The 25,955-nt window shown below is 39.0% G+C and overlaps 1 protein-coding gene and 1 long non-coding RNA gene across 5 annotated transcripts in view; both read left to right on the top strand.

Moving 5' to 3' along the window:
• The first annotated feature begins 382 nt into the window (after positions 1–382).
• Positions 383–25,955, top strand: part of PPARGC1A (PPARG coactivator 1 alpha) — an 800,952-nt gene continuing 775,379 nt past the window's right edge. For 2 of the 4 annotated variants that reach the window (XM_007496657.3, XM_056802472.1), the window contains exon 1: positions 1,273–1,330. Coding sequence is in view for 2 of the 4 variants with exons in the window: in XM_007496655.2 (XP_007496717.1) it covers positions 1,244–1,330 (87 nt within the window). In the remaining 2 variants the exon portion in view is untranslated. Of the gene's footprint in view, positions 1,331–25,955 lie in introns of all 4 variants that reach the window. The other 2 variants (XM_007496655.2, XM_056802471.1) reach the window with 2 other exon arrangements.
• Positions 2,528–25,955, top strand: part of LOC103097266 (uncharacterized) — a 68,905-nt gene continuing 45,477 nt past the window's right edge. Inside the window, exon 1 of the long non-coding RNA XR_008912845.1 lies at positions 2,528–25,955. This exon is cut by the window's right edge and continues 40,194 nt beyond it. This is a non-coding gene — a long non-coding RNA (uncharacterized LOC103097266).

Raw genomic sequence — 25,955 nt, 5'->3', positions numbered from 1 at the left:
TATTTTCATGTTATTTTTATTGCTAAATCAACAGAATGCCAAACTAGAGATGGAAAAGACCCATTAAAGCCATCTAGCCTTTCTCCCTGCTGGGGCAGCATTGTTCCCTAAATCTACTTTCCAATTCTCTGCCTAGCCTAGTTTGATGTAGCATAGACTTAGCTTAACTACAGCATACGGGGGAAAGGAAGTGGGGTTTAATTTGGGATGGAAGGTATTTGGGTTCGGAGGGGGGGGGGCTGCTGCTGCTGCATAAGTGTATTGGGAAGTCCGGTGGGGGGGAGATGGAAAACCCGACGTATTAACTGTGTAAAATCACGTCCCCGAGGGAGGGAGGCTCTGCCTTTTCCGTGAAAAGCGAACAACACAAGGAAGCTTCTCCAGAATTAAAAGTCTTTAATGAGAGTCGAATGAAACTCGGATTTGGAGGGAGAAGGAAGGGGGAAAAAGACCTGGATCCCAGGGGCAGCAGGAGAAGCACCTGTGCGTCCTCCCCTCCCCCGGCTCTTTCCCTTCTCCGTTCCCCCCCTTCCCCGCCCCCAGCTCGCCCCCGCCCCCCAAAGCCGGTGCAGCAGTGGGTCCAGCACGCGCCCCACTTGTTCCCTTGCGCAGCCTGTCAGCCTTAGCCCAGAGGGAAGGAGCTAGGCTTGGGGGGGTATACGGGGGGAAGTGGGGGGGGATGTAAAGGTCGTGCGGCTGTGGGTGATTTAGTAGCAGGGTCTGTAGTACAGGCTGTCCCCAGCAGCGGAGTCAGCGCGCCCCACGTGACGGCTCCGTCTTCAGGCTTTGGCTCTTCGGTGAGCTCCACAAACAGACGCACATACACACACGCACACACACATACACACACACACTCTCTCTCCCTCTCTCTCTGCTCTCCATCCAGTCTCTCATTTCTCTCCCTTCCTTATTTCTTCCCCTCCTCTCGATCCCTCTGAATACACACACACACACACACACACACACACACACACACACAGACACACACACGCACACACAGACACACACACACAGACACATACCCACCCGTACCGGCAGCAGCGGCGGCGGCAGCAGCCCGGCAGCTGAAGTCAGGGCAAACCTCTAGGTTCAGTCTTTAGTAACAGCAGCATCAGTAATAATCCCAGCAAAGGAGAAGAGTTGAGGTTCCTTTTGCCTTTCTTTTCTTTTCTTTTTTTGGGGAGATTTTTTTTTCTTGTTGTGTTGTTTTTTTTTTCCTCCCCATTTTGTTTGCATCCAGAGGATGGCAGGCTGCGGGCTATCGGAAGATGCCTTCTTCTCTTCTTTCTTTTACAACTACAGCTCCTCCTGGGAAACCTCCTACAACCAGGTAAGAGCCCCGTGGCTAGATGCTATTTCTTATCTTTCTCTCTCCCGCACCCCCCCCCTCCACCTCGGTCCCCTCCTCTCCTCCCTGTCGCGAACCCACTTAGCACTCCACGGGGATGCAAAAGGCTGGAGAGAGAAGTGGGGGGTGGCGGCGGCGAAGTGGGTTGCTCAGTCTGTGTATGTGTTTCTGCAAAACGGAACGTCGTGGAAAGGGGGAAAGGAACGATAGCTTTCCAATCGTGATGGGTCTTTCTCGCCCCTCCCTCTCCCGCCCTCCCCAATATTCTATCAATTTCACAACAACCCCCCCCTCCCATATTACTACCCCCCCAACCGAAATTCAGAGGATGGAGCTGGTGCGTTACCCCGAACAACTCCAGGCACAACAAGGCAACTCAAGCGAAACCTCTTAAGTCTCCCGTGCTTTTTGCCCGTTCTTTTTCGCTGCCTGGTTGCCTGTTAGTTGGGTCCTGGGGGTGGGTGGGATCCAAGCCCCAGACTACTTGCTGGCAGTGGAACCTCTCCCGTTTACTCTGTCCCATTCCCACTCCCCCCTTCCAGCCCCTAACCCGTTTCTTTCCCTAAAATGGCTGCATATGCAAGTAAAGCATCTCTGACCCCGTCTGGGTGGGAGTAGTTGAGGCTTCTCTCTACGCCCCCGCACCTATCCCCCTCCCACCCCCACTTAACTTTGATGACTGTGCAATGCAGTCTGGCTGCATCCCTTCCCCGGGAGCTGCTCTCTGCCTCTAGGTATACATGTCAGTCTGCCGGGGGGGTGGGGGGGTTGTGCCAGGGAGAGGGCAGAGTCGTCGAAGTGAGTGGGGATACCGTGAAAAAGGGGGGAAGCAGACAGATGGGGTGTCCAAACCCGGTGGGTACCTGGAGAAGAGAGCAGGGTGCATCGTGTCTCCGGGTGTAAAAGCTATTCTGGGAGCCTAGGAGAGAGCCCGATTAGGGGGGTGGGGGTGGGGGTGGTTGAAAAAAAAAGCCTTTTAATTAAATAACTGTTGTAGTCTGCTGCCCCCACTGCTTGTTTGGTGAAAGTCTCCAGGCATCTGTCATCTGTAAACTACACTGTGAAGTAGGGAGGGAGGGGACGAGGTAGGGACCGGGAGGAAGGTAGAGAGGAAGTGTGTATGTGTGTGTGTTGTGTGTGTGTGTATGCATGTTGGAGGGGGTGGAGGAAAGAGGACTGGCGAAGGGAAAAGTTAAAGCCTTAGGAAAAAAAATTAAGGAGAGATGCTGCGTCCAACTTGCTAGGCAGCAACGTGCCGCCTGCTGGAGCGGCCTCCAGCGCGTGGGATTCCCAGGTCAGGTGTCCGCGTGCCTGTCAGGCGGAGCGCGCACGGGTCGAGACGTGTGTGTGTGTGTGTGTGTGTGTGTGTGTGTGTGTGTGAGTCTTGGTGTGCGCGCGTGCGTGTGTCCGTGCGCGCGTGCGTGTGTATGTGTGGCCACGGGGAGGGGGGGGGCGCGGCGTCAGCTGTGAGGAGGAGAGCTCGCCACCCTAGCCCAGTAGCCCGCGGGGCTGGCTTTCCCCCTCGCGCGCTTGCCTTGCGCGCTCTCCTCCATCCCCTGTTGGTGGGCAGCGCGCTCTGCTGAGCTCATGGAAAAACGTGCAGCCCTTTTTCTCCTAATGCCCCCCCCCCCACCTCCTTTCCACCCCCAGCACATCAGTTTCCAGGAAACTGAAATCCCCAAACTAGCAGTTGCCAGTTTAAGGTTTCACCTCTATAGCGAGGGATCAAGAAACCACACACTACCACGGGAGTTAATAATACATAAAGCCGGCCGGGGGAGCCTTGGAGAATTCTTCTTGCAGTAGAAGCAACTAGCAGGCGGAGAGAGCCCCAGACAGGCAGCAATGCCAATGCCGCCGCGGCTGCCGCCGCCGCCGCCGCTGTCCGGGAGGGAGGAGGGAGTCTGAGCAGCGTTTTCTTTTTATTCCTTGGGGAAGGGCTGGGGGAAGTTTCGGAGCTCCGACCCATGTGTGCCCTTAAACAGCCCAATAAAAATTGAACTTTGGTGTCTGGGACTTGAAACATCCAACCAAGGGGTGGAGAAAGGCAGAGATACAAATCTGTTAGTAGAAACTTGGAAGGCACTTGATGTCTGGCAGAAGCCTTAATGTTGGCTTGGCCGACCCTGTAGTTGTGCGGGATGGAGAGGCGGGGAAAGAAAAAGGTGCGTGTGCGTGTACTTGAGTGTTTGAGGTTGAGGAATAGAAACGGCTACCTAGAGTATACAGGCTTAAAGAGGGCTTGAGCCAGGGAGGCTGTGAGGTTGTCACTCCTCTTTGCTTATTAGCAGCCGAACCGTGTCTCACCCCCTCCAAATCCCTCCCCCCAACTTTCATTCTTTTAACTTCCCCCATCCTGCTTCACATAGAAAAACAGTTAAAAGATTTGCAAAGCCTGCCATTCCGAGTGTGTGCAGTGTGTGTCGTCTGTGTGTCTTTCTTGGGCTGGTTTGCTATAGACCTAACATATGAGTCAGAACTAGCCCTGCACGTTGTTAGGACATTCTCCTATTGAAAACCACGGACTGTCAAAATCAGAAATCGTGATTCCTCAGCAGCAGCGCCACGCGCCCAACTAGTCAAAGAACCAGATGCATTATGATAAGTTTACAGTGTGTTCGCCTGTGGCCTGCACCTGGTGGCCCTGGGTACTCCTGCCTTCGGAAAGGCGGGGAGTGGAGAAAACATGACCATGACACAGGAGAAGGCACAGAATTACAATTATATAATGTTCCATATATGTTTGAAAAAACTGAGAGTAAAGAAACAAGCTTTTTGAAAGGTTTTAGGAAGGGCTGTTGCCTGATTCTGCAAGACTAGCAGTCACGTGAAACCTCCTTAGAAACCAAAGGAAATGGGTAGGATGAAGGGGGTGGAGGGGATTATAGAAGGGAAATGGTGGAGAGGGGGAAAGAGAAAAGGGTAGATAAAAAAAGGTGGAAACAGTCAAAACAGGTCTAAACCAGTTGCATTTTTGTAAAGTTAGTTAGACAAGGTTTAGGAAAAAATTGCTCCCTTCTAAATATAAACATTTTTTTTTTGGAGAGGTTCATATTGAAAAGAAAAGCAGAGAATTAGTGAAAGGCCTGCAGGTGCTGCCTTTTGGGTCTGGTTAGCTCATGGACTGATATTGGAAGGTATATGCTATTTGTTACTGCAGTTTAATTGTATGATAGGAAAAGGAAGATTATTTGAAATATTGATTTCGTTTTTTAAATGGGATTATGTGAAGTTTTAAGATAAAATACAGAAACAAATGAGATGCCTGCATCATTAGGGAAGAGACTGAAATACTGGAGGATCTCTAGAGAGTAATAATACAAAAAGGTAAACCTACTTAAGCTGGTTTTGGGGAGGGTATGGGGGGATTTGGTAAAAACAGCAAGATTATAATGTTCAGAACTAAGAAATAGGTGCTTGTGGGTATGTATATTTATATATATATTATATTTTTGATCACTAGTTTGCATTTTCAGTCTTATTCCCTCTTATTGGACAAGGAGAAATGCAATTCTAGCTGCTTGGATGCAGTAAAAAACATAAATAAAGTTATGGTATGAAATTCTATTTTCAAGCTTTGTCAGAGCTATTAAAGATAGACTTGGCCTAAATTTGAAGAAGCGAGACTTATTCATGATTTTACCTGAATTGCTGCCAAAAAAGGCTTACAAATCTTTGGTTCTTCACTAAAAATAGCAATGCTCTTCAAATATAATTTGTTTACTCTACTTCAATTAAAAAAAAAAACCACAACTTTGTAGTGTATTTAAGTGCTTATGAAAGGAAAGGTTGACTGTACTTTAAAAAAAATCAAGCTTTTTATTTTCAGATCAATATGATGCATTTTCCAGATCTAATGCTATGTAAAAGAAGCCTTTTTTACAATATCAATAGCATCTCCATCAGTGCTCACTAAGGCTATCTCTTCCTGGCATGATAAGGCCTTTTGATTACTTTCATTTTCACAAGAAAACATGATTATAACACCTCTCAGGATAAATAAACAAGTGAAGGAGAATAAAAAGACTTCTTTGTACACAGAAAAATTCTTGATCATTTGAAATTACCAAGGCACTTTATTATTATTTCCAAATAAAATGCTTTGGATTTAGTTCTTTTAGTTTTTAATATGAAAATTTAATATTCTGAACTAAGAATGTAGGTTTTGTCTGATGAGAAGACTCTAGGTTGTGATATTGCATCTATTAGGGAAGAAAGGTTAAGCTTGGCATTTTTACTCTATGCCTTGTATGTACCACCTGCCAAATATTTTGAAACCACTTTACAAAGTATCTTCAAACCATAGTTTTGCAGAATAATCAGAGTAAGAAAAGTAATGTACAAAGGAAAGGGTGGATGATGTTGATTTAGAATTTATTTCTTGAATTAAAATCCCCATCCACCTCCACACCTTCCTCCTACACAGAAAGAGACCTGGTAAAAGGGTTCTTATTCTCAGCAGCATAAGTCAGAGACCCTCCTCTGAAATACAATTTCAGACCTAAGGATGGCAGTACTGCAAGCTTCTTGTGAAGATGTTTTTCCCAGACACCTTTTACAGTGTGCTTTCTAACTATCCTGCAAGTCTTTTGTGCTATTGCTGTCCAACCTGGAGACTCTATCATGAAACTGACCCCTGAGCTGTCAGGAGTCCATCTTGAGTGCTAACTGTTTCACCCTGTGCAGTCACCAGATTTTGGTAATTACTATAAGTTACCTTGTACCAACCATCTCCTGTCAGAATAAACTTTAGGCAATGAGTCAATCAAATTGGGTTTTGATATCAATGATTTCAATATAATCAGTTACAAAGGGAAAGAATAGAGCCCCTCCATTTTGCATTATGCTAGGCAAATGGTTTGACTTGCCCCCTTCTTCCCTTCCCTTCCATTCTTCCTGGAAGCCACCCCTTCATCAATGAGTTTTGAAGAGCACTTTCCTTACAGATTTAACTTAGGATTTTTTTCCTCCTTTCTCCTTCCTTCACATTTCCCAAAGTAGAGATATAAAATGGCATCCTTGTTGGATGCCCACTATCTAGTCAGAGTAGGCAGTAACTATTTTGAATTCGGTCCTGGATCTTTGTGAGCTAGGTACCTGTGCCTCTTTGTACTCACTCTATCTTTTCAAGCAGGGTAGAAGTTTCAATGTAAAATCATTAATGGATGTGGGTAAGTTGTTGAAAGCTTGTGCTGACTGCCTGTTTTTTTGACTTGGCACGACTTCCATGAATATGGAATAGCCAAGGCAAAATCCAGCCCAGGGAGGAACATTCTTTTCCAACCAGTCCGAGTACTATAAAGAATTTAATACATATTTTCCCCTCCTTTCTGGGCACATCACAATTTATAAAGCTGTGACAATGTTTTGATTCATAGAGATGAGCCAGAACTTGGACCATCCTGTCTTCAAAGTCTCTCTTCTATACAGGACTCTGTATTAAAATATGACCTCCTAAAAGTCAGAAATATATGTGTATAAAGTCTACATTCATACTTAAAAGTCATTTTGCTTTTCTGCATTTATGTTTTTAGGCAACTAAACTACTAACAACTAACTTATTGTATACAGTAGGTGCTTAAGGTATGCAATTCTTGTAGTTCATGAATTGGAGGAATGATCCAGACTGAGAAAGGGCTGGGCAAAATTTGGCATGCTTTTGGGTCAAGAAATTCTACAATCAACCCCAAATGACCAATGCTATTCCAACAATGGGCCTGTATAGCTAGAAATGTGAAGAGAGCAATTGATTTATAATATTTTGATGCATGTGTATAATGTGTATATAGTCAGTCTCCCATTGTATTAGCTTACAAATGTTGTTTTCCCTTGGAGAATGAGATATACCTAGAGCTTGAGAAGCAAAATACATCGTAGTAATTAACTGTGTTACAAAAGTAGCTTGCTTGGATTAAGTACATGTTGCTAATACCAAGTTTTGATGGTGTAATTTATTTGTGGACATTGTAAAATGGAGAAATTCCTCTTTGTTACAATCATATCTGCTCTTTTAAAAATTAAATTAAAAAAATTTAAACAACTAGATGGGAGTGAATTTGGAGTCAAAAGACCTAGGGTTGTATCCTAGCTCTCCCACTTCCTCTGTGTATTACTTCGCAAGCCATTTCATTTCCCTGGGTCTCAGTTTCTTCCTCTCTAATAAGAGAAGATTGGATTAGGTGATCTCTAAGATTCCTTTTTATTAACTCCAAATATATGGTTCTGTGATTTATTTTAGGTAAAGTGTCACTCTGTTACCCAAGAAGCTCCAACAGGGCCTTCTTGTGTCTATTGTAAAATGTAGATTTCTTTTTGTACTCAAAGCCCTTCCCAATCTGGCTGTAGTTTACCATTCTAGGTTTATTGCATTTTATTTTCCTTCATGCTCTCTAAGTTCAAACTCAACCAGCTGGCATGTGGTTCCCAGGATACAATATCCCATTTCCCATATTTCTCATCTCTGAACCTTTGAATAAGCTGCCTCCTTGTTGCCACCTCATAGAATCCCTAGTTTCTTCCATCATCAGCTCAGTGGGATGGGTTTGAATCACCCCAGCTTTGTACATTTAAAAAATTTACTTATTTATATACCTGTTTCCTACCCAAAACAACTGGTTTCATTTCCACCCTCTTCCTATTCCCCCTACCCACCCCTAAGAATCCTAGAGGATAGGAACAGATTAGATACTTAGGAAAGGAGGGTTTTCTCACTGAGATTACTTCCTATCAACACTGATTGCATTTTGTGTGTTCATAGTCAGTTATATATTTTTTACTCCACTTGAATGTGGCAGGGATCACATTTCTGCCTTTATTTGTACCCCCAGTGTTTAGCACATAGTAAACACTTATTAAATGTTTGTTAATTGATTAGGAACAAGATTATTTCCACTGAATTGACTATTAAAAATCCTTTTTCTCTTCCACTTGAATTGACTGATTAGTTGACTGAACCAATCAATTGTTGGACTGAGTTGATGATATAGGACAGCCAAAGGGAGTAGGTTTGGTAGCCCCATCTGGATTTAGTCTCAGAAAACATTCTTTAGTTCCAGGTTTCCCTTGACAAATAGGTGTGATTTAAATGGAGGTGCAAATTCTCTATTTAGCCAAAATAACACGAATCATAGGGGAAATGTCATTGGTAAAGATTTGTACAAATTTGTGTGTGTGTGTGTGTGTGTGTGTGTGTGTGTGTGTGTGAGATGAATGAGTGGTTTAACACTGTAGATTCACATCCATCAGGATGCTTATATAATGCCAGCATTGAGGAATATTATGGACTAACCATGATATGTTAGGCATTTACTATAAGTAGTTATGTTTCAGGGGAAATAATTTGGGCTACGGTATATCTATGTGAGAATGGGCCACATGGTAACAGTTTCCACTCTATTAAATTACCAGGTAACATTTGTGTCCATGATGAACTTAATACCTTTTGGTGGTTTCAACATTATATTGTGATCTTCAGAAATATAGTTGTATGAAGGCAGAAAAAACATTAAATGTCAGTAGTTACAGCAAAGCTTTCTGGAGGAAGAGGGCAGAGAGTTCTTAGCTGGTCGCCCGTTCATGTGGCCCTAGCGGAAATGTAAAAGTGCAGGGTTTGCATTGGAATGAGAATGGGGTCACCCACCCTTTGTACTCATCATCAAGAAAGCAGGACTTTCTTCCAGAGAGACCATAGGAAATCAATGAGCACACTTTGCCAGTGTGGAGATAAATGTGTACTGCAGAGGGCATTAAATAAAAGGGCAGCAGTAAAATGATTTACTACATAAGGCGGTGTGACTTTTGGGTCACTTCAAAGAATTCCCATTTTTGAGATAATAACTGTATTTAAATATTTCTTTTCTATACTATTAAGAAATTGTGCAAGGGAATGCTCTTGGGTGGTATTCCACATTGTTGACTTCAGGAATGCTATTCAAATAAAGCAGATTGTTTCCAAAAGGAGCCAACATCAAATTTAATATGATTGAGGTCAGAATGACTAATTGACTTAATAGACTCCAAGTTTTGGGATTTCTTTGACTTAACTTATTTGTTTGAAATTTTCCTGGAAGCAGGATGGAAACTTGCTGTTAGGATAGGCTCACCATGACCAGAAGGTATCACTGAGGGGTACCAGCACAGGAGAAGCACATAGGAAAGAAGACCGCTGATGTAAAGGGAAAATGGAGAGGGAAGAAGCCTAATGAAATGTGGAAAAGCAGGTGTGGGGCTTTAATGGGCTCTCTTTTTCAGCTTACACTTCTGTTTGCTTTGTGAGCAAATATTCCTGTAGATTTGAAATATAGTGCTGCAGATAATAGCTTAGGGGCAAAGGAAAAGTCTGGTTTGTATCTGGAAGAAGGCGAGAGAATCATTTAATCACCTGCCTGTAAGAGTGTTGGAAATTGTGCCGGTTGTCTAACAACAAAACAAAAACAAGCAAGGGAGGTGGGGTGGGGACTCTAAACAAACCCACATTTTGCTGTAGTTTATTATTTCCAGTAGCAGTTTAGTCCCCAGTGTTAACAATGAGTGATTATGATTCTAGAGTTTCGTTTACAGCATAAATTAGCATTTTGTTTTCTGTTACAGCTTTTGAATGAGGAATTATAATGTATAATTTGCTGAAAATAGATGTTATCATCTCTTAGGATGAGGACAACCACATAAACTTGAGCAAATGATAAAAATGAAATCAATTACATTCCGAATGGAAGTAGTTTACAAACCTCCAAATACAAAGTGGCGGTAGTAGCTGGTTATTGTAACAAATAATTAGGTTTTTTTTTTTAAACAACATTTATTGAATTCCATTGACAATTCTGTAATTGTTCGCAGTTGGCTGTAGCCCTCCTTCTTCCAAAATGAAATGTGGCATAGAATGACTGCACTTTATAAATTGCTGTTTGCCTCATTATTCAGTGTAACTTGAACGCCTATTTGTTTGCATATGTAATCCTTTCAGAGCAATATGGAAACACTGTGCAACTATGGTGTGCTGAATGGTGTCCCAGTACCAATCTTGAACGGCTGCTTGACTAAACAACTATTCAAAGACTGCTGATCTATCTACTATATTTTTGGATTCCTTTAAGAAGAGAGAGCAAAGGGAGGGGACCAAATATTGTGGGTGCTGAAGGAGGAAACATTTTCAATAGTGTATCATATTATTAAACAGATAAAGAATAGATGGCAGTTCCTCTTCTGGGCCATTTGCTGAAAACAATAGTTCATCTGTGACATAATATCATATTTATTACTTATGGTTTCATCTCTTCTGATGATGAAGAAATTCTTGCTATACTCTTTTTTTAAAAATGGGAATTTAACGTGGAAAATGAATGAATTCCAGTTCCATTTTAAAGTCCTCAGGACATAATAAGACTGGTTCTTGACAGGCTCACTAAACCTCTAAATTTTTAACATGAAAAATTATAAAGTATATGCTTAAGTTAAAAGAACTTAGAAAGGATAAAGAGAAAGGGAAAAGTGGCAATTCCAAGGTTTTAGGTTCTTTTTTCTTTTTTTGCAAATGTTCATGTTAAGTTTATCATTCTTGTTTGTTTAGTTCTAAAAGATTAATCTATTTATTTCTTTAAAGTTAAAATGCAAAGAAATATGTTAAGCATGATTTTATTTTTAGATACTGAGTTTTAAGATGAAACAAATCAGTGATGCATTAGAAAACATACAAAAATGTGTACAGTGACAGAAAGTCAAGTAGAACAGATGCCAAAAACCAGAGTGATTGATGTATGCTCTAAAGAACCACATGAGGGGAATGGGAAAAGATCTCTAGAAGCACAAATGCTGATGGAGTTTACTGCCTACATTTCTGTTTTAATTCTGACAGACATCAACTCTCAATTGAACAGGATATGTGTTTGTGTGGCATTTATCTTTGGGTAGATAGCATTTTCATTAGTGGTCATCAAAGATTGTCTCTTTTCCATACAAATTTTGTCTCTTTTCTCAACCCTTATGGACATTGAGACTTAGAATTTGTAGATATCAATGGTAAAATAGCATCCCCTTCCATTCTGCTACATGTTGTTGGCTTGTCTTAGTTGGTGACTTGGATAACTAGCCCAGAACTAGTAGAGAATATTATTTATTTGGATTTCTGAAAGAAGGCAGGAAAATAGTCAAAAGGTGATTTTGTGTTGAGGAGGAGAATATTTTTAGTAATAATTGTCATTCAATTAAATGATCTAGTGTTGCATCCCTGGTAATCAGGAGACTTAGGTTCTCTATACAGAGCTGTGATGAGCAATTTTGGTTCTTGGAACAAATAATAGTAAGCCTGAGACCAACTATTCAAAATATCTCCTGAGCCTTCAAATAACTTTATAAGTATGAAAATAATCTAAGAATGAATTAACACAAATTTACTAGAATGAAATGGGAGAACTTATTTCTACTGCTGAAGTGTGTATGTCTAATTTTTATACTCAAACTTCAGTACCCTGACCTAAAATCTCAGGCACACCACCTTGGTTACAGCCTTCATTTTACTTATAACTCTGCCATTAACCAGTTGTGCAATATGGAAACAGTCACTTAACCACTTAAATATGTTAGGCCCCACTTTCTTCATCTTTAAAATGAGATAGTTTGATTCAATGATCTCTCAGGTTTCTTCCAACTCTAAAAGTTTGCTTTTTCATTTTGCAGCAGAGGTCAAGCTAATGGAAATGATAGTGTTCTTATGGATAAAATAGTAACTATACATTCCATCCAGTCCTTGATACAATTCAATTCTGTAGTCCCTTAAACCCATGCCTTCAGGAAGAAAAAAAAAGATCTTTTAAAGTAAGATCTGTTTTTAACATCTAAAGAAATTCTTAATTATCATATAAAAAGTCACATTTATAATTTTATTTTACTTCAATAAATTATTAGATTTTTTCATGATTAAAATAAGCTATCAAAGCTAGAGAGTGAGAATAACACATGGAGTCTAGAAACATAGGCTGAATACATATGCTGCAGTGCTAATGGGATTCTTTATATTTTTCTTTATGTAATGTGAGGGTTGAAAAAGGTTACATAGCCTTGATGACAGAGTCCCAAAATTGTAAAGGAACATGGAATAATCTTTACATATTTATCAACGGACTTTTATTTTAGGAAGTAGGACACCATTGCTAATTGATTTTTTGACCCTGATACCAACAGTCACATTAGAAATAATTTACAAAGGAATATTTTTTTCTTTCTAAAGCTGAATTCTAAATAATCAATTGCTAAAGGAAAAATGGGAAGATTAATGGTATTGAATGTTTTCATGAATTTGCAATCACATTGGTGAAGCTAATATTTGCTTATTTCTCAAAACCATTGTTGGCAACCAGTATTTAGTTATAATATCATGATGATAGGATGGATGTGATTGCTTACAATGAAATTACTTAAAAAAACTACTTAGGACTGCTGGTACTGAGCTAACATCAACTACTTAGTAATTATCAGTACTGAACTGATTTCTTCTGTTGGGCATGTGGTATTTAGCTAAAGAATCTTGTCATATTTGATATAACTTTGATTGACATGCTCTGGAAAAGACAGAATCAGAATTGGGAAGAATCTCTGAGATCATCTAGTCAAACCCATACCTCCCCAGGAATCTCTTCTACATTATTTCAAAAAAGTAGTCATCTAATCACTATTGAGGAACTTGAGTCAAGAAGAACCTATTCTGCTTTGGGATAGCATAAATTGTTTAAGAATGTTTTCCTTCTATCAAGTAGAAATTTCTGTCCCTTCAACTTCTACCCATGGCACCTAGTTCTGTTCTCTGGGGTCAAGCAGAATGATTTTAATCTCTTTTCAACATGGAGTTCAACAGGAAGTACCTTCAGGTTCTCAAAAGGACCTATGGTGTTCTTTCAACTGTTTCTCTTTTTCTAGCTCAACAGCCCAGAACCTTCATCTCATCCTAGCATTGCATGATCCCTTCACCATGTTGAACATTCTCCTCTGGACACTCACCAGGCTCTTTATGTGGTTCACAAAATATAGTGCCCCAAACTTAATGCAATTATAATTCACATGGACTGACCTTGACAGATCATATAGAGCAAGATCACCTCCATCAGTCTGTAAATTAGAGTAATATTGCAATCATCTTAAAAGTTGCATCTCATGGTTGACTCAGACTGAGCTAACAGTCCACCGAGGTCCTCATATTGTTGTCTAGCCACATGTTTCCCATCTTCTATTTGTGTTTTTTAACCCAAGTATGCAACTTGAGTTATCTAATAACTTGAGGTATATATTAAATTTCATTTTATTAGATTCTTCCCATCATTCTTGCCTGTTGAGAGCATTGTGTTTCTTGACAGACTTATGGTAGGAGGTGAAAGAAAGGTAAAAAGGATAATGAAAGATGAGAAGAAGTTAAAGAAGAATCATTCAGTACACTGGTTTATCTTATGTTCAATTTCATGTATCCTTTTTCTTCTTGCTAGTTTTTGAACTTTTCATTTCACTCATCTCTCTTTCCAACAGTATGTATTAGAATTATATGATTTGGGGTTAGGGAACAATACAAAAAAAGTGGTTTTCTTTTTATTTTTACTGCTCTCCCTCTTCTAGATCACTACATATTGTATTTTAGAGTTCAATGAAAAGTATATGCTTCAACGTAATTTTCCAAGATATTAAGCTTTTCAATTTTTGTTGTTCCATCATTTTAGTCACATCCGACTCTTCGTGACTCTGTGGGTTTTTTGCTGAAAACGGTAAGGTGGTGGATGCTTCATTCACTATCTCCTTTGTCATTTGAAAACTTGGAAATAAATCCATTCCTATTATGATCATACTAGAGAATGGTGATCTTTTTTCATTATTATTATTGTTGAGTTGGGGCTAATCTGGATAAATGAAGTAAAAAAAGTAATGAATGAAATTCTCTGGAGGCTGGATATATTAACATTTAAAATTAGTTTAATAAGAGATTGTTCAAGGAAATCTAACTAGCCAGTGGATTCCCTCCACAGTCTGAACAGATGCAAAGTAACATGAGTGGGCCAAAAAGTGGAGCCCAAGAGAGAGAAATAAATGTGAAGCAGCTAGGCAAGGTGAGAAAGACACCTCAACTTCCTAGGCACAGCAATATATGTCCCCTGTGATGTCATCATTTAGTCCCTTCCCAGAGCACCTCTGATTGGAAAACAGCTAATTCAGGAAGTGCCCTCAGAGACCTCCACTCTTCCCTTACCACTTCATCATAGGAAGAGATGGATCTCAGGAGGATGCCCACAAGTCCTTTCCTCCTCCTCACCACCACATAACTGGACCAGGGTGGCAGCTAGAACTGACTGACTTGATTACCTAAGAGAGTTCTTATTTACAGATAAATAAGGAGCAGGTCTCTACCCTGCCTATAATAAAAGCCAGCCTAGTGAGATATCCTTAACCCTGTAATCTTTAACAAAGACAAAAGAAGGAACCAACCTGGTTAGCCTGGGGGAGAAACTAAGCTTTAAAATCAAAGTTTTTCAGGGGACCTAAAAAAATTCATAAAACTATCCCAATTCAATATTAATTTTCCACAGGAAATAAAATTATGTCCAAAGAATTTCAGTGATTTATTACAGGAGGTTCTATACTCCTTGAAAGCATGGAACCTTGCAAATAGTAACGAGCAAGTCTTTTTTTGGAAACGGACAGAAAGAAAATCTAGTTTTGTTCATTTATTACTCACCCTAATGTGAATTGTTGCTGCCTATTTGCTAGTAGCTGTTTGCAAGTCAACAATAAATATGCATTTCTGAAACTAGCCCAAAGCAAGAACAATGGCAATACAGGATTATCCTCTGTTATACATTAGGAGACTGTAATCTTTCAAATGATCAAATTGTCATGTCTTAACAGAGTCAAGCAAAACGTCTTCCTCAGAAAATATTTTGAAATTTCAATAACTCTGTGACCTCACTGATAGTGGGGCTTCTGCCATTGGGTGAAATTGCCTCATTGTCATATGGGATTTCTGTCCAGATCTTTTAATAAAACCTTGATAGAAGGTCTATCCAGCGTGAACATTTTCTTCTTCGTCTTTTCGTATTTTATGCCTGATGATCAGGCTATTGATCTATTGCCCCAGTAAAATTAGTGAATGTTAAACATCTTCTACCAAAAATGAAATCAAATTGACAACTGGAAAGATTTGCCCTAAATACAGTAATTTTGAGATCATAAGATTTATTATGTATATCTTTTTTTTTTTTGTGCTTCTGTGATCATACATAGGTAGTAGTCTTTTGCCTGACTGTGAACATTGAGATGAAGATTTTCTTTCTGTCCTTTCATGACACAGGATATCTAGAATATTGGAGAGTGTGGATGGCCAATGAAGTGCATGCATGAATTCAAATGCAAGTCTGAAATTCATAGATTATTTTCAGACACTTAAAGACATTATCATTTAATGACAAGTATTATTGACTTTAGGGAAAGGAGAAGAGCTGAGTTAAACAAACAATCGACTTGACATTGGCTGTGGAGGCAGCTATTTTATCATTGATTATTTCATAATCATTGCTAATAGGTCTTCCCTGATGTGGATGTTAGCCAACATTTGGTCTTTAGCTACAATAGAGAAGGAAAGAATTCATAGTTTTTAGAAACCGGGGCAGCAAACTGCCCTCTTTCCCATTTTTGGAATGCACTTCCTTCTCTTCTAAGCTTCATAGAATCCCTAGATTTCTTGAAAGTATAGCTCAGGTGCCATCTTTTCATAAGACCATTAACATTTCTCATAGTTATTGATATAGTCTCCCTCTTGAAACTGCTGTCTACCAACTTAGTATATTGTTTTGTATTTGCTTATTTATGTATATGTTATATCCCCCAAGGAGAAGAGAAGGTCTTTGAGGGTTGTGACTTAATTTTTATTTTTGTATCCCAGGCCTTGGATAGTACAGAGTATTCTCCAAAGAAAGGAAAGAGGAAAGAAAGTACTTAGTAGGTGTTAAAAAATGTTTCTTGAATTGAATTTGATCGATTCTAGTTAACTTGCTAGACATAACACACATATAGACCCTGTATACATTTGTATGTAGCTCAAGGTTTTAAAATGTAGGCTGGGAAGGGGTATTAAAATGTTTTAAAAGCCAACAAAAATCAAAGAACTATCTGATTAGGAACCAAAGCTGAAGGGCTGATTATCTCAGCTTAGTTATCTTCCTTTAATAATACTCTTAGATCTATTTGTGATACTAATCAAACTCCCTGTAGTTTCTTCTCTTTGAGCAAGCTAGGAGAAGCATAAAAAGAAATAATTGTTTTCTGAGACAGTCTTTGTTTCCTGAGACAGTCTTTCATAAAAGAAGTGACTTTAGTAGATGGTCATTTGAGAGATGCCAATATGCATGAAGCCAACTTTCCATTGAACCTTGAAAATACTTAAGGGTGAGGATTTGGGGAGTTGCTATTTCTTCTTCAAACTGTCAAATGTACAGTTAATGAAATAATATCTTCAAAGACATCTGCAGGCATCCAGCCCAGATATAATGTGTGATGTCTGAAACTTAGGGAGAAGAAAGAGGTTACTTATAATAACAAATAAAACACAGTGTTTATTAATGCTCTCATAAAACTTTAATGAGAGGCAACAAAATATAGTGGATAACAGGCCAGTCTGGGAGTCAAATCCAGCCTTGGCCACACATTAGCCAAGTGAGTAAGTCACTTAACTTCTCAGTGAACCAATGAGCTGACTATGACTATAAGTTAGATATCAGTGAGTGATCTGCATTCCTGGTGGGAAGTTTCAATAATAGGAATTCTTTATGCAATCTAGGAGCCTTCTGCAATAGTCTCCCCAGTCCTCCAAATAAAACAAAATGAAACCAAAACCCAGCACAAAAGTTTTTAACTGAAGATAACTAAAATTCCAGGTACCTCTTTGCTGGAAGTCAATCATCAAATAAACTTTAAGAATCTATTACTGTACTGTCTGTTAGGCACTGTGCTAAGTACTATGGATACAAAAGAGAAAAAAGACAATCCCCTGCCTTAAGAGAGTTTATAATTGGATGAAGCACTTTCAGGGAAGAAAATGATCAAAATAAGATACTATAAATTACTTATGTTCTTTTCCTGGGAGAATACTAAATATTTTGTAAGGGTTCCATATTTTATAGTTTTAGATTTTCAGAATAGAATTTTATAAGTTTTTATAAAATTGGATTTTTGAGATGAGGAAGAAGATATGGAACATTCAAGAAGATCAGTCAAAAGGCAATTTATTAAGGACCCACTTTATGCCATGCCGTGTGTTAAGTGCATGGGATAAAAAGAAAAAGGTAAAAGATAGGCTCTGCCTTCAAGAGTTCACAGTCTAATGGAAGGTGTTGGTAGTGAGGCTGACCAGGTCTTTCAATGACTAGTTTTTTCAGTCCACATTCTAGAATTTGGACTTAATTTATCCACCTTTCTGTTTTTGTCTTCTTGGAGGTAATTAATGGAAAAGCAGAGTAGGAGTCTGACTAAATATGTCTCCTCAATCATCTGGAAATCTTTTAAAAACTTTTCTTAAATATGCAGAACATACCCATTTGAAGCAAATATTTTGGAGGGAAATTTTGTAGGACTCAGCTAGTTCAATTCTGTGTTTAAAAGCTGCACACCCCTCCCCAACTGTTCATTCTTTCCCAGAATGTTTTTCATTTCATTCAGAATTGGATTTCATTTTTTGACTGGCAAAGAGTAATGGGAAAAAAATCCATTTATTTTTAGAGATTAAAAACATGAAGGACAAGAGAAAATTAGAAGGCATACTTTTAAATAATATATTTACTTAGAAAATGTAGTTCATTAATAGAAGAGGAGTAATATTCAGTCTTAATATTGACCAACAATTTAATGCAAATTACTTATATATTTAATATAGAATAGTATTTTAAAACCTCTTGCTGACTGTTTTGCCCTTTGAGGGGATGCTGTGCACTAGTGGAAAGGATGAGTACAGATTGTGGATTTAGGAGTCTTTGAGGGAGTCTTAGCCCTGGTATTCTTTTAGCCTGGGTGAATTGTATTACCCCTTTGAGCCTCATTTTTCTCAGTTGTAAAATGGGTGTAAATGTGAAACAGTATTATTTTCTGGTAAGCAGAGGAGTGTTTTGGTAATGGTTGTTATTTTGGTTTGATAGGGCCTGGATTTATGATTCCTTTGGTGTCCAGAATGTCCTGGGTGAGGAAACTGGCTCTGGTAATGAAGGTCAGCACTTTCTCTGAAACTTCATATGTTTGAGAGTTGGCTACAACACCCATGGGTTAAATGTCATGCAACCATTTTGTGTTGAAGATAGCACTCAAGAATCTTCCTGGGGCACCAACTACTACTGTGGTAAAAGAGATAGTAGCCTCAGATCAGAATTGCCTGAAAGAACTCCAGAACTCTGCCACAAATTAGAGATGAGAGATGATGTCAGCAGATTCCTCAGGCTATACAGAACTCTTTTACTTTAGATTTGTGTGAACTTCTGAGGATTTAGTTAAGAGGAATGGCAGTAATCACAATGGAGTGAATTAAAGACCTTATATTTAGATTTCTAGCAAAAGATTTCCAGATATCTACAAATTTCTTTGGACAAATAGTGGCCACTTTTGGTAGGTTGGAGAGAAGATTCTTGTTTACAGATGGATTTGATTACATGACTTCTGTGGTCCTTCCAGCCCTGATTATTTGCTAGGATCTGATTCCAAGCTTTCTAGAGCTCCACTGTTCCATTTTGTTGACTCTGAGCAAAGCATATAGGATATACAAGCTCACTAGCATTGAAAAAAGTGTTCTTTCCCTGAATGAGTTTAAGAATACCCTAAAAAAACACAGTATAAAATGTAAGTGTAGGAAGCAGATAAATGTCTATGTAAATCACAAATTTTAGAGCTGGAAGATCAATTAGAGATCAGTTAGTCTAATTTATCCTTACCAAAAAGGACACTGAGGCCCAGAGAAGAAAGTAACTTCCCCAACATTCCATGAGGCTAGGATTCTTCAGAACTTTGTGGTATTCTATACATCAAAGCCATACAGCATCCTTGAGACACTTATGGTTAAAAAAGGTAAATATGGTTCTTTGTTTGGGGGTGGAAAGTACCACGAGGTTTTTAAAATGCAGACTTGGCTCATCTATTTCTCCTTATAAATACTGGTCCCAAGTCATTGTCTTATCTCTGTAGTATCTGTATAAAATAGACAGTCACACAGGAATATACACATGTGCATACATATATGTATGTATGTGAAGATATATGTGTATACCTGCATGTGTATGTACACAGACCAATGGATTAGTTATGTGTTCTAGATGGGCAGCAGCCATTCTTCTCCTTCACTTGCTTGCTGTTGGCTCTTTTTTCCTCTTCAATTATTAAAAGTAGTGACATGAACGTTGATATGTAGCATCATCTTTGACTACTCAGAGTCCTGTTTTGAATATACTTCTTGGTTCTCAACTACGTTCTCCATAGTTTAGGTTACTAAATAAAGGGACCTCTAGAGAACTGAGGTGCTACTGTACCTGTTCATTTTTAAGCTTGGTCTCTTCATTTAACTGTAATTCGGTTTGTAACAAGATAGCCCCATCTCTTGTCTTTGTTCCAGCAAGTGGCTTGTGAATAATGAGAAACAATGTGGAGTAATGGATAAAAGGCCACTCTTAGGATCAGGAGGATGGGAATTCAAATGCTGTCCTCTGATGCAGACTATCTGGGGCTATACTACTTAAACTTCTTACTGTTTTCGCCACCCTCTTGGACTGTAAGTTAGAAATATGTTGTTCTCTATTGAGAGAGTTTCCATATCAGGAATTCCTTATACCAGTGAATTCACATTATTCTTTCAGACAGGGTACCCTTCTGTCCTGTCCTCTTTAAAATAGTGGACAAGGGGCCAGCTGGGGTGGCTCAATGGATTGAGAACCAGGCTCAGAGATGTCCTGGGTTCAAATCTGGCCTCAGACATTCCTAGCTGTATAACCCTGGGCAAGTCACAAGTATTGATTCTAAGCTGGAAGGTAAGAGCTTAAAAAAATAAATAAAATAAAACAATGGATAGCACATTGGGCTAATCATACTTAGGTGGATGACAGAAGGATTTTTTATAGAACTCAACCAACTGGGAACCCTCAATTCCAACTTTTGTCATTCCAACCCCATCAACACCAGAAATGTTCTTTGCTGGCTTTCCATGGGAGTCTTTTCATTCCCTCCCATGAACCTAGCTGGCACTTTAGGGTTTGCTTTCATGGTAGGTACATATGTAATTTTGTCTCACCCTTCAGACAGTGCTTTAAAATTCATTTTATGCCTGAGACTTTTTTGAGATTTTTGGATGGGTTAAACTCTAGGGCCGTAAAGCGTTTATAATCTTAAAGAATAAAATCTAATGCAGAGAATTTTAATAGAGGGCATAAGAAATAAGTAACTCTTTTCAATTTGGTTGGGCCATCAGGGCACACACACTAGATTAGTTAAGAACTTTGCATCAACACTAGCCCATTGAGGCAAACTAATGAAACACATTAGAAAAATGATCAATTGGGAGAAAGAGACTTGTATAGGTGTGAAATATAGAGGGAAATCAGTTTAGAATCTTATTTTATTTCCATACTTATAAGTGCTACTGAGAATCAAGTTATGGGATCTAGGTTATTTGAATTATTACTTCAATTCCTTTAACCCCCATCCACCCCTCCATTCCCCCCAACCATCTTTTTTTTAAAATGTTGCTTTGCTCTAGGGCAGCTAGATGACATAGTGGAGAGAGTGCCTGCCCTGGAATCAGGAAGTGTCAACAGGTAGAACTAGGAAGAATACATGGAAGTTACAGAGAGATAGATATAGGTTTGATTAAACTTAGGGGCTACTAGTTGGTACAGTGGATAGAGCGCCTGACCTGGAGTCAGTAAGACTTATTTTCCTGTATTCAAATCTGGCCTCAGACACTTACTAAGCTGTGTGACCCTGGACAATTCACTTAACCCTGTTTAGCTCAGTTTCCTCATTTGTAAAATGAGCTGGAGAAGGAAATAGCAACCCATTCCAGTATCTCTGACAAGAAAACCCCAAATGGGATCATGAAGAGTTGGATGCAACTGACTGAACAACAAAAGCTTTGCTTTAAGAGGCTATTTTAATTACATTACTTAATTATAAGAGATTTATTTTGCTTTTACTGGCTGACTATTTAAAGGCTATTATTTTCAGACTAAAATTCAAACAATTTTAGACACAATTCCTATTCCCTTTTAAAGTCATGAATACTGTTTTCCTAGGATTCTTCATCAGAACCCCAGATCAGTATGTTAGTGGTGTCTCATGTATACAGGTGGGTATAAAAGTACCTCAGAGGTATCTTTTCAGTTCAATTAGGTTGGTCCCATTGTGGAAACCTCTTCTTTCAAACTCCAAGTACTTATTTACTGACTCATAGAACCTCAGCTTTAGAAAGAACCTTGGAGAAAATCCAGTCCAATCTGTATCTGAAGAGGAATCTCCTTTAGCACATAGCTGGTGAGTAGATGCAGAATTTTTGCTTGAAGACCTCATGAAGAGGAAGTATCTTCCCTCTTGGGGCAGGCCATTTTACTTTTAGAGATTTCCTCTATCATTAAGCCTAAAGTTGCCTCTTTATGACTTCTGCCCACTGTTCCTGGCTTTGCCTTTGGTCAAGACAATAAACATATTATTTCTTCTATGTGACAGTTATTAAAATAATTTTCCTTTTAAAGCTTCTCCTCTCCAGGATAAGCCACCTCTGTGCACCTAGTTCCTTTGTGTGCTCTTCCTTTGGCAAGAATTTTTAGGGCTTCTCCCATCATGGTTGTCTTCTTGGAAATGCCTCTAATTTTTCAATGTCTTCCCTAAAATGTGGTACCTGAAATTAAGCACAGCACTTTTCAGGTATGGTCTTGTTGGAAGTGATTTGTAGCTAATTCCTAGCCCTGGATACCTGACTTCTCTTAATAATCCATTCTAAAATTATACTGTTATTGCTTTTTTTAAAATTTGCTGTAGAACACTCTTGATATTGAGCTTGCAAAGCCACAAAAGCCATCATATCTTCTTTAAATGAATTGCCTTCTAGTCATGATTCCTTCCATATTATACTTTTTTTTAAAAGCCTTTACCTTCTTGGAGTTTATGCCAAGTATTGGCTCCAAGACAAAAGAGTGGTAAGGGCTAGGCAGCTGGGATTTAGTGATTTGCCCAGGGGCACATAGCTAGGAAGTATCTGAGGTCAAATTTGAACCCAGAACCTTCTATATCCACCATCTACCTCCATATTATACTTTTGAATTGGTTTTCTGAAGCTAAGAACATGTGAACACAAAATGAAAACTCTTTAAAGGTAGGGATTTTTTCTTTATTGTCCTTGCATCCCTAGCATCACACAATGCTTGACATGTAGTAGGAGCTTAATATCTGATCTTATTCCTCTTAAATTTTACCCCATGGTCCTTCCTTGTTAAAATCTCTTTGAATCTCATCTCTGGTCATCCAGTATGTTGCTGTCCTTCTTGGATTTGTATCATTTGTGGGAGGTCATCTATACTTCATTCTAGTTATTGATCAAAAGGTCAGAACTGCCCAAGGCTCAACAAAGATTCTGGAGTCATTCCATTAAAGACCAGTCCCTTATCAAGCTGATGTCAAATTATTAATGATTTCTCTTTGGGCTTGGCCATTCATTTGGTTTGAGGTCAATTTAATTATATTAGCAACTGTCTATTCACCTTTAAACAAATCTTTACCCTTTTTTTCTTGGTATTGATACTAAGTATACTAAGTAAGAAACATGATAAGAACTAGGAATTTGGGGTTAAATGACTTGCCCAAGGTCACAGAGCTAGGAAGTATTTGAGGCCAGATTTGAACTCCTCCCAACTTCATACCTAGTACTCCATCCTCTGAGTAATCTCACTGTCCCTCTTCATCTTTTTTTGCAATAATAGCATGAGAATTCTTTCAAATGTTTTGTTGAACTCTAGAGGCACCTTATTACCACAGCATTTTATAGGTCGACAAGTTTAGTAGTCCTTTCATGAAAGGTAAAGTGAGCCTCAGCTACTAGGTAAGTAGAATTTAAACATTTGAAGAGGAATACTGTGAGATGTGTTTGGAAATTGAATAGGGACCAATTTTGGGGTGTCAGATTGCTGAACAGAGGACTTTGAATATTACTAAAGAGGCAAAGAAATTATCTTTCTGAAAAGTTTTTTTCCCAAGAAACCTTTATTTTTTCTCCCTTTCAACTCTTATTCTTCCAACTCTTTCACCCTCCTACATAAAAAAGAAGAAAAATAGTGTCCTTGTAACAAATATACCTAGCAAGCAAAAAAATTCCCATATTGATCTATACCCAAAATATATGCCTCATTGAGTATATTGGACCAACACTTCTGTCAGGAGATTGGCAGCATTCTTCAGCATAGGTTCTCTGGGAACATGATTGAATATTGCATTGAACAGTCTTTCAAAATTGTTCATTTTTGCAATGTCAGTGCTATACAATAAATTTTTGTCTTCTGTTCACTTTACTTTGCATCAATTCATTCAAATTTTCTTAGGATTCTTTGAAACTATCCTTTCTTATAGTATTCTGTTATATTCATATCCTGTAATTTGTTTATCTTTTCCCTAATTGGCAGACACCCTGAAAGGGCAACTAATAAAGATTTGGAGGAAGAGAGTAACATGATTTGAACTGTGCTTTAGGAAAATTAATATGACAGTGGCATATAGGAGAGCCTGGAGGCTTGCAAGACTGGATGAACAAAGAGGTCTCTTAATAACTTTTGAAGGAAGTAAGAAACTAGTTAAGAAGCTATTTAAATAATTTAGGTAATAGGTAATGAGGTCTTGAACTAGAGTAGTGGCTAAGGGAATGGAACAGATGTGAGAGATATAGCAGAAGTAAAATAACTAGGACTTGGTAACTGATGGGATATAGAGGTGAGACAGCGGAGTCAAAGGAGGCACTGAGGTTTTGAGCATGTGTCATTGGGAAAATTGTGGTGCCATGAATAGAAAGGTGGATCAACAAGAGGACAGATGATGGATTTGGTTTTGAATGATGGGGAGAGAATTTTGTACTCTCAATTACCTGAAAAACTGTAAGGTTTCTCAATAGAATATAAGATGTTCTTTTTCCTTTCTCTTTTAACTCTTACCTTCTATCTTAGAATTGATACTAAGTATTGATTCTAAGGCAGAAGGATGGTAAGGGCTAGGCAGTTGGAGTTAAGTGACTTGCTCAGGGTCACTTAACTACAAAGTGACTAAATCCAGATTGGAACCCAAATCTTCCTGACACCAGGCCTGATCCTCTATCCACTGAGTTACCTAGCTGCCTTGTAACATATTCTTTTAATTCAGTTGTAATGAGTTCTAGAGGGATGTAAAATGTTATAACCTACCTAGGAACTCCCCAGGGCCAATTAAGCCCCAAACCCTTTGATTCTGAAACAAAGTTTATTTTAACAAAAGGGATAAAGGGAACTGGTAGATATGACCCTGACACTCTTTATCCAGCTCCTAAGTCCCTTGCTTAAGGCGAGCCTTCTGTTCTTTGGGCCCTACCTATACCTCCTTATGCTATCTAAAACCCTTTCCCAAGCTATCTGACTGACTCTAATCTTCCCACCAGTAATTAATAAATAAAGAAAGGGAAAACCCCCTTGGTTTTGGCTGCTGTAAAAAGTAACCAAAGTTATAGATGAAAAGCTTTGGATTACCTTAGCCAATAGGAATTCTGATAGATGGACCACTGGCAAATGAAGACTGGACTCAGGGAAAGTAGTTTCCTCCAAATAAACCCTCTACTTGGATGCCAAAGATTTCTCCATGAAATCCCAACTTTCCAGGGAGAATCTCTTAGAGCAAAACTCCTCCTTCAGCTTGAAATTGTAGGCAGAGAGACAAAACCCATTCTCAGCTCAGATGAAATCCAAGAAGAAAGTGAAGTTCAGTTATTTTCAGTTTTAGACTACCACAGTTCCTTCCTACCCAGAATCCTTTGCGAGGGCTTATCTCAAAATTCCTTTCTTTCCACTAGAAAACCAGTCTTATCCCTAATTTATATTCTGACACAAATCACTGAGCATTTATTTTTTTTTAAACCTTTACTTTCCATCTTAGAATCAATACCATGTATTTATTTCAAGGCAGAAGAATGGTAAGGGCGAGACTATGGGGACATGACTTACCTAGAATCACACAGATAGAAAGTGTCTGAGGCTAGATTTGAATCCAGGACCTCCCTTCTATAGGTCTGGCTCTCAATCACTGAGCTACCTAGCTGCCATCTCACTGAGTATTTATACTATTAGGGACACAGAGTCAAAAATGAAATAATTCTTATCTTCAAGGGGATTACATTCTTCAGGGAGTGGGAAGAGGGAAATAGAAAGATTAAAAACTATTATACAGATAAAAGTAAATACAAAATATGTGCAAGTAATGCAAAGTAATCTTGGGATTGGGAATAGGGAGAGTACCTCACACTTGGGTGGATCAGGAAGGAGATAGACAGATAAATGGCAAAAAGATAATGACCCAGGATATTAGGGGGCAAGCTTATCCTAGGGAACTCCAGTGT

The sequence above is a fragment of the Monodelphis domestica genome, chromosome 6 (genome assembly GCF_027887165.1).
Source record: "Monodelphis domestica isolate mMonDom1 chromosome 6, mMonDom1.pri, whole genome shotgun sequence".
Taxonomy (NCBI): Eukaryota; Metazoa; Chordata; class Mammalia; order Didelphimorphia; family Didelphidae; genus Monodelphis; species Monodelphis domestica.
Note: the sequence above shows the minus strand (reverse complement) of the source record. Positions and strands in the feature narration are given on the sequence as shown.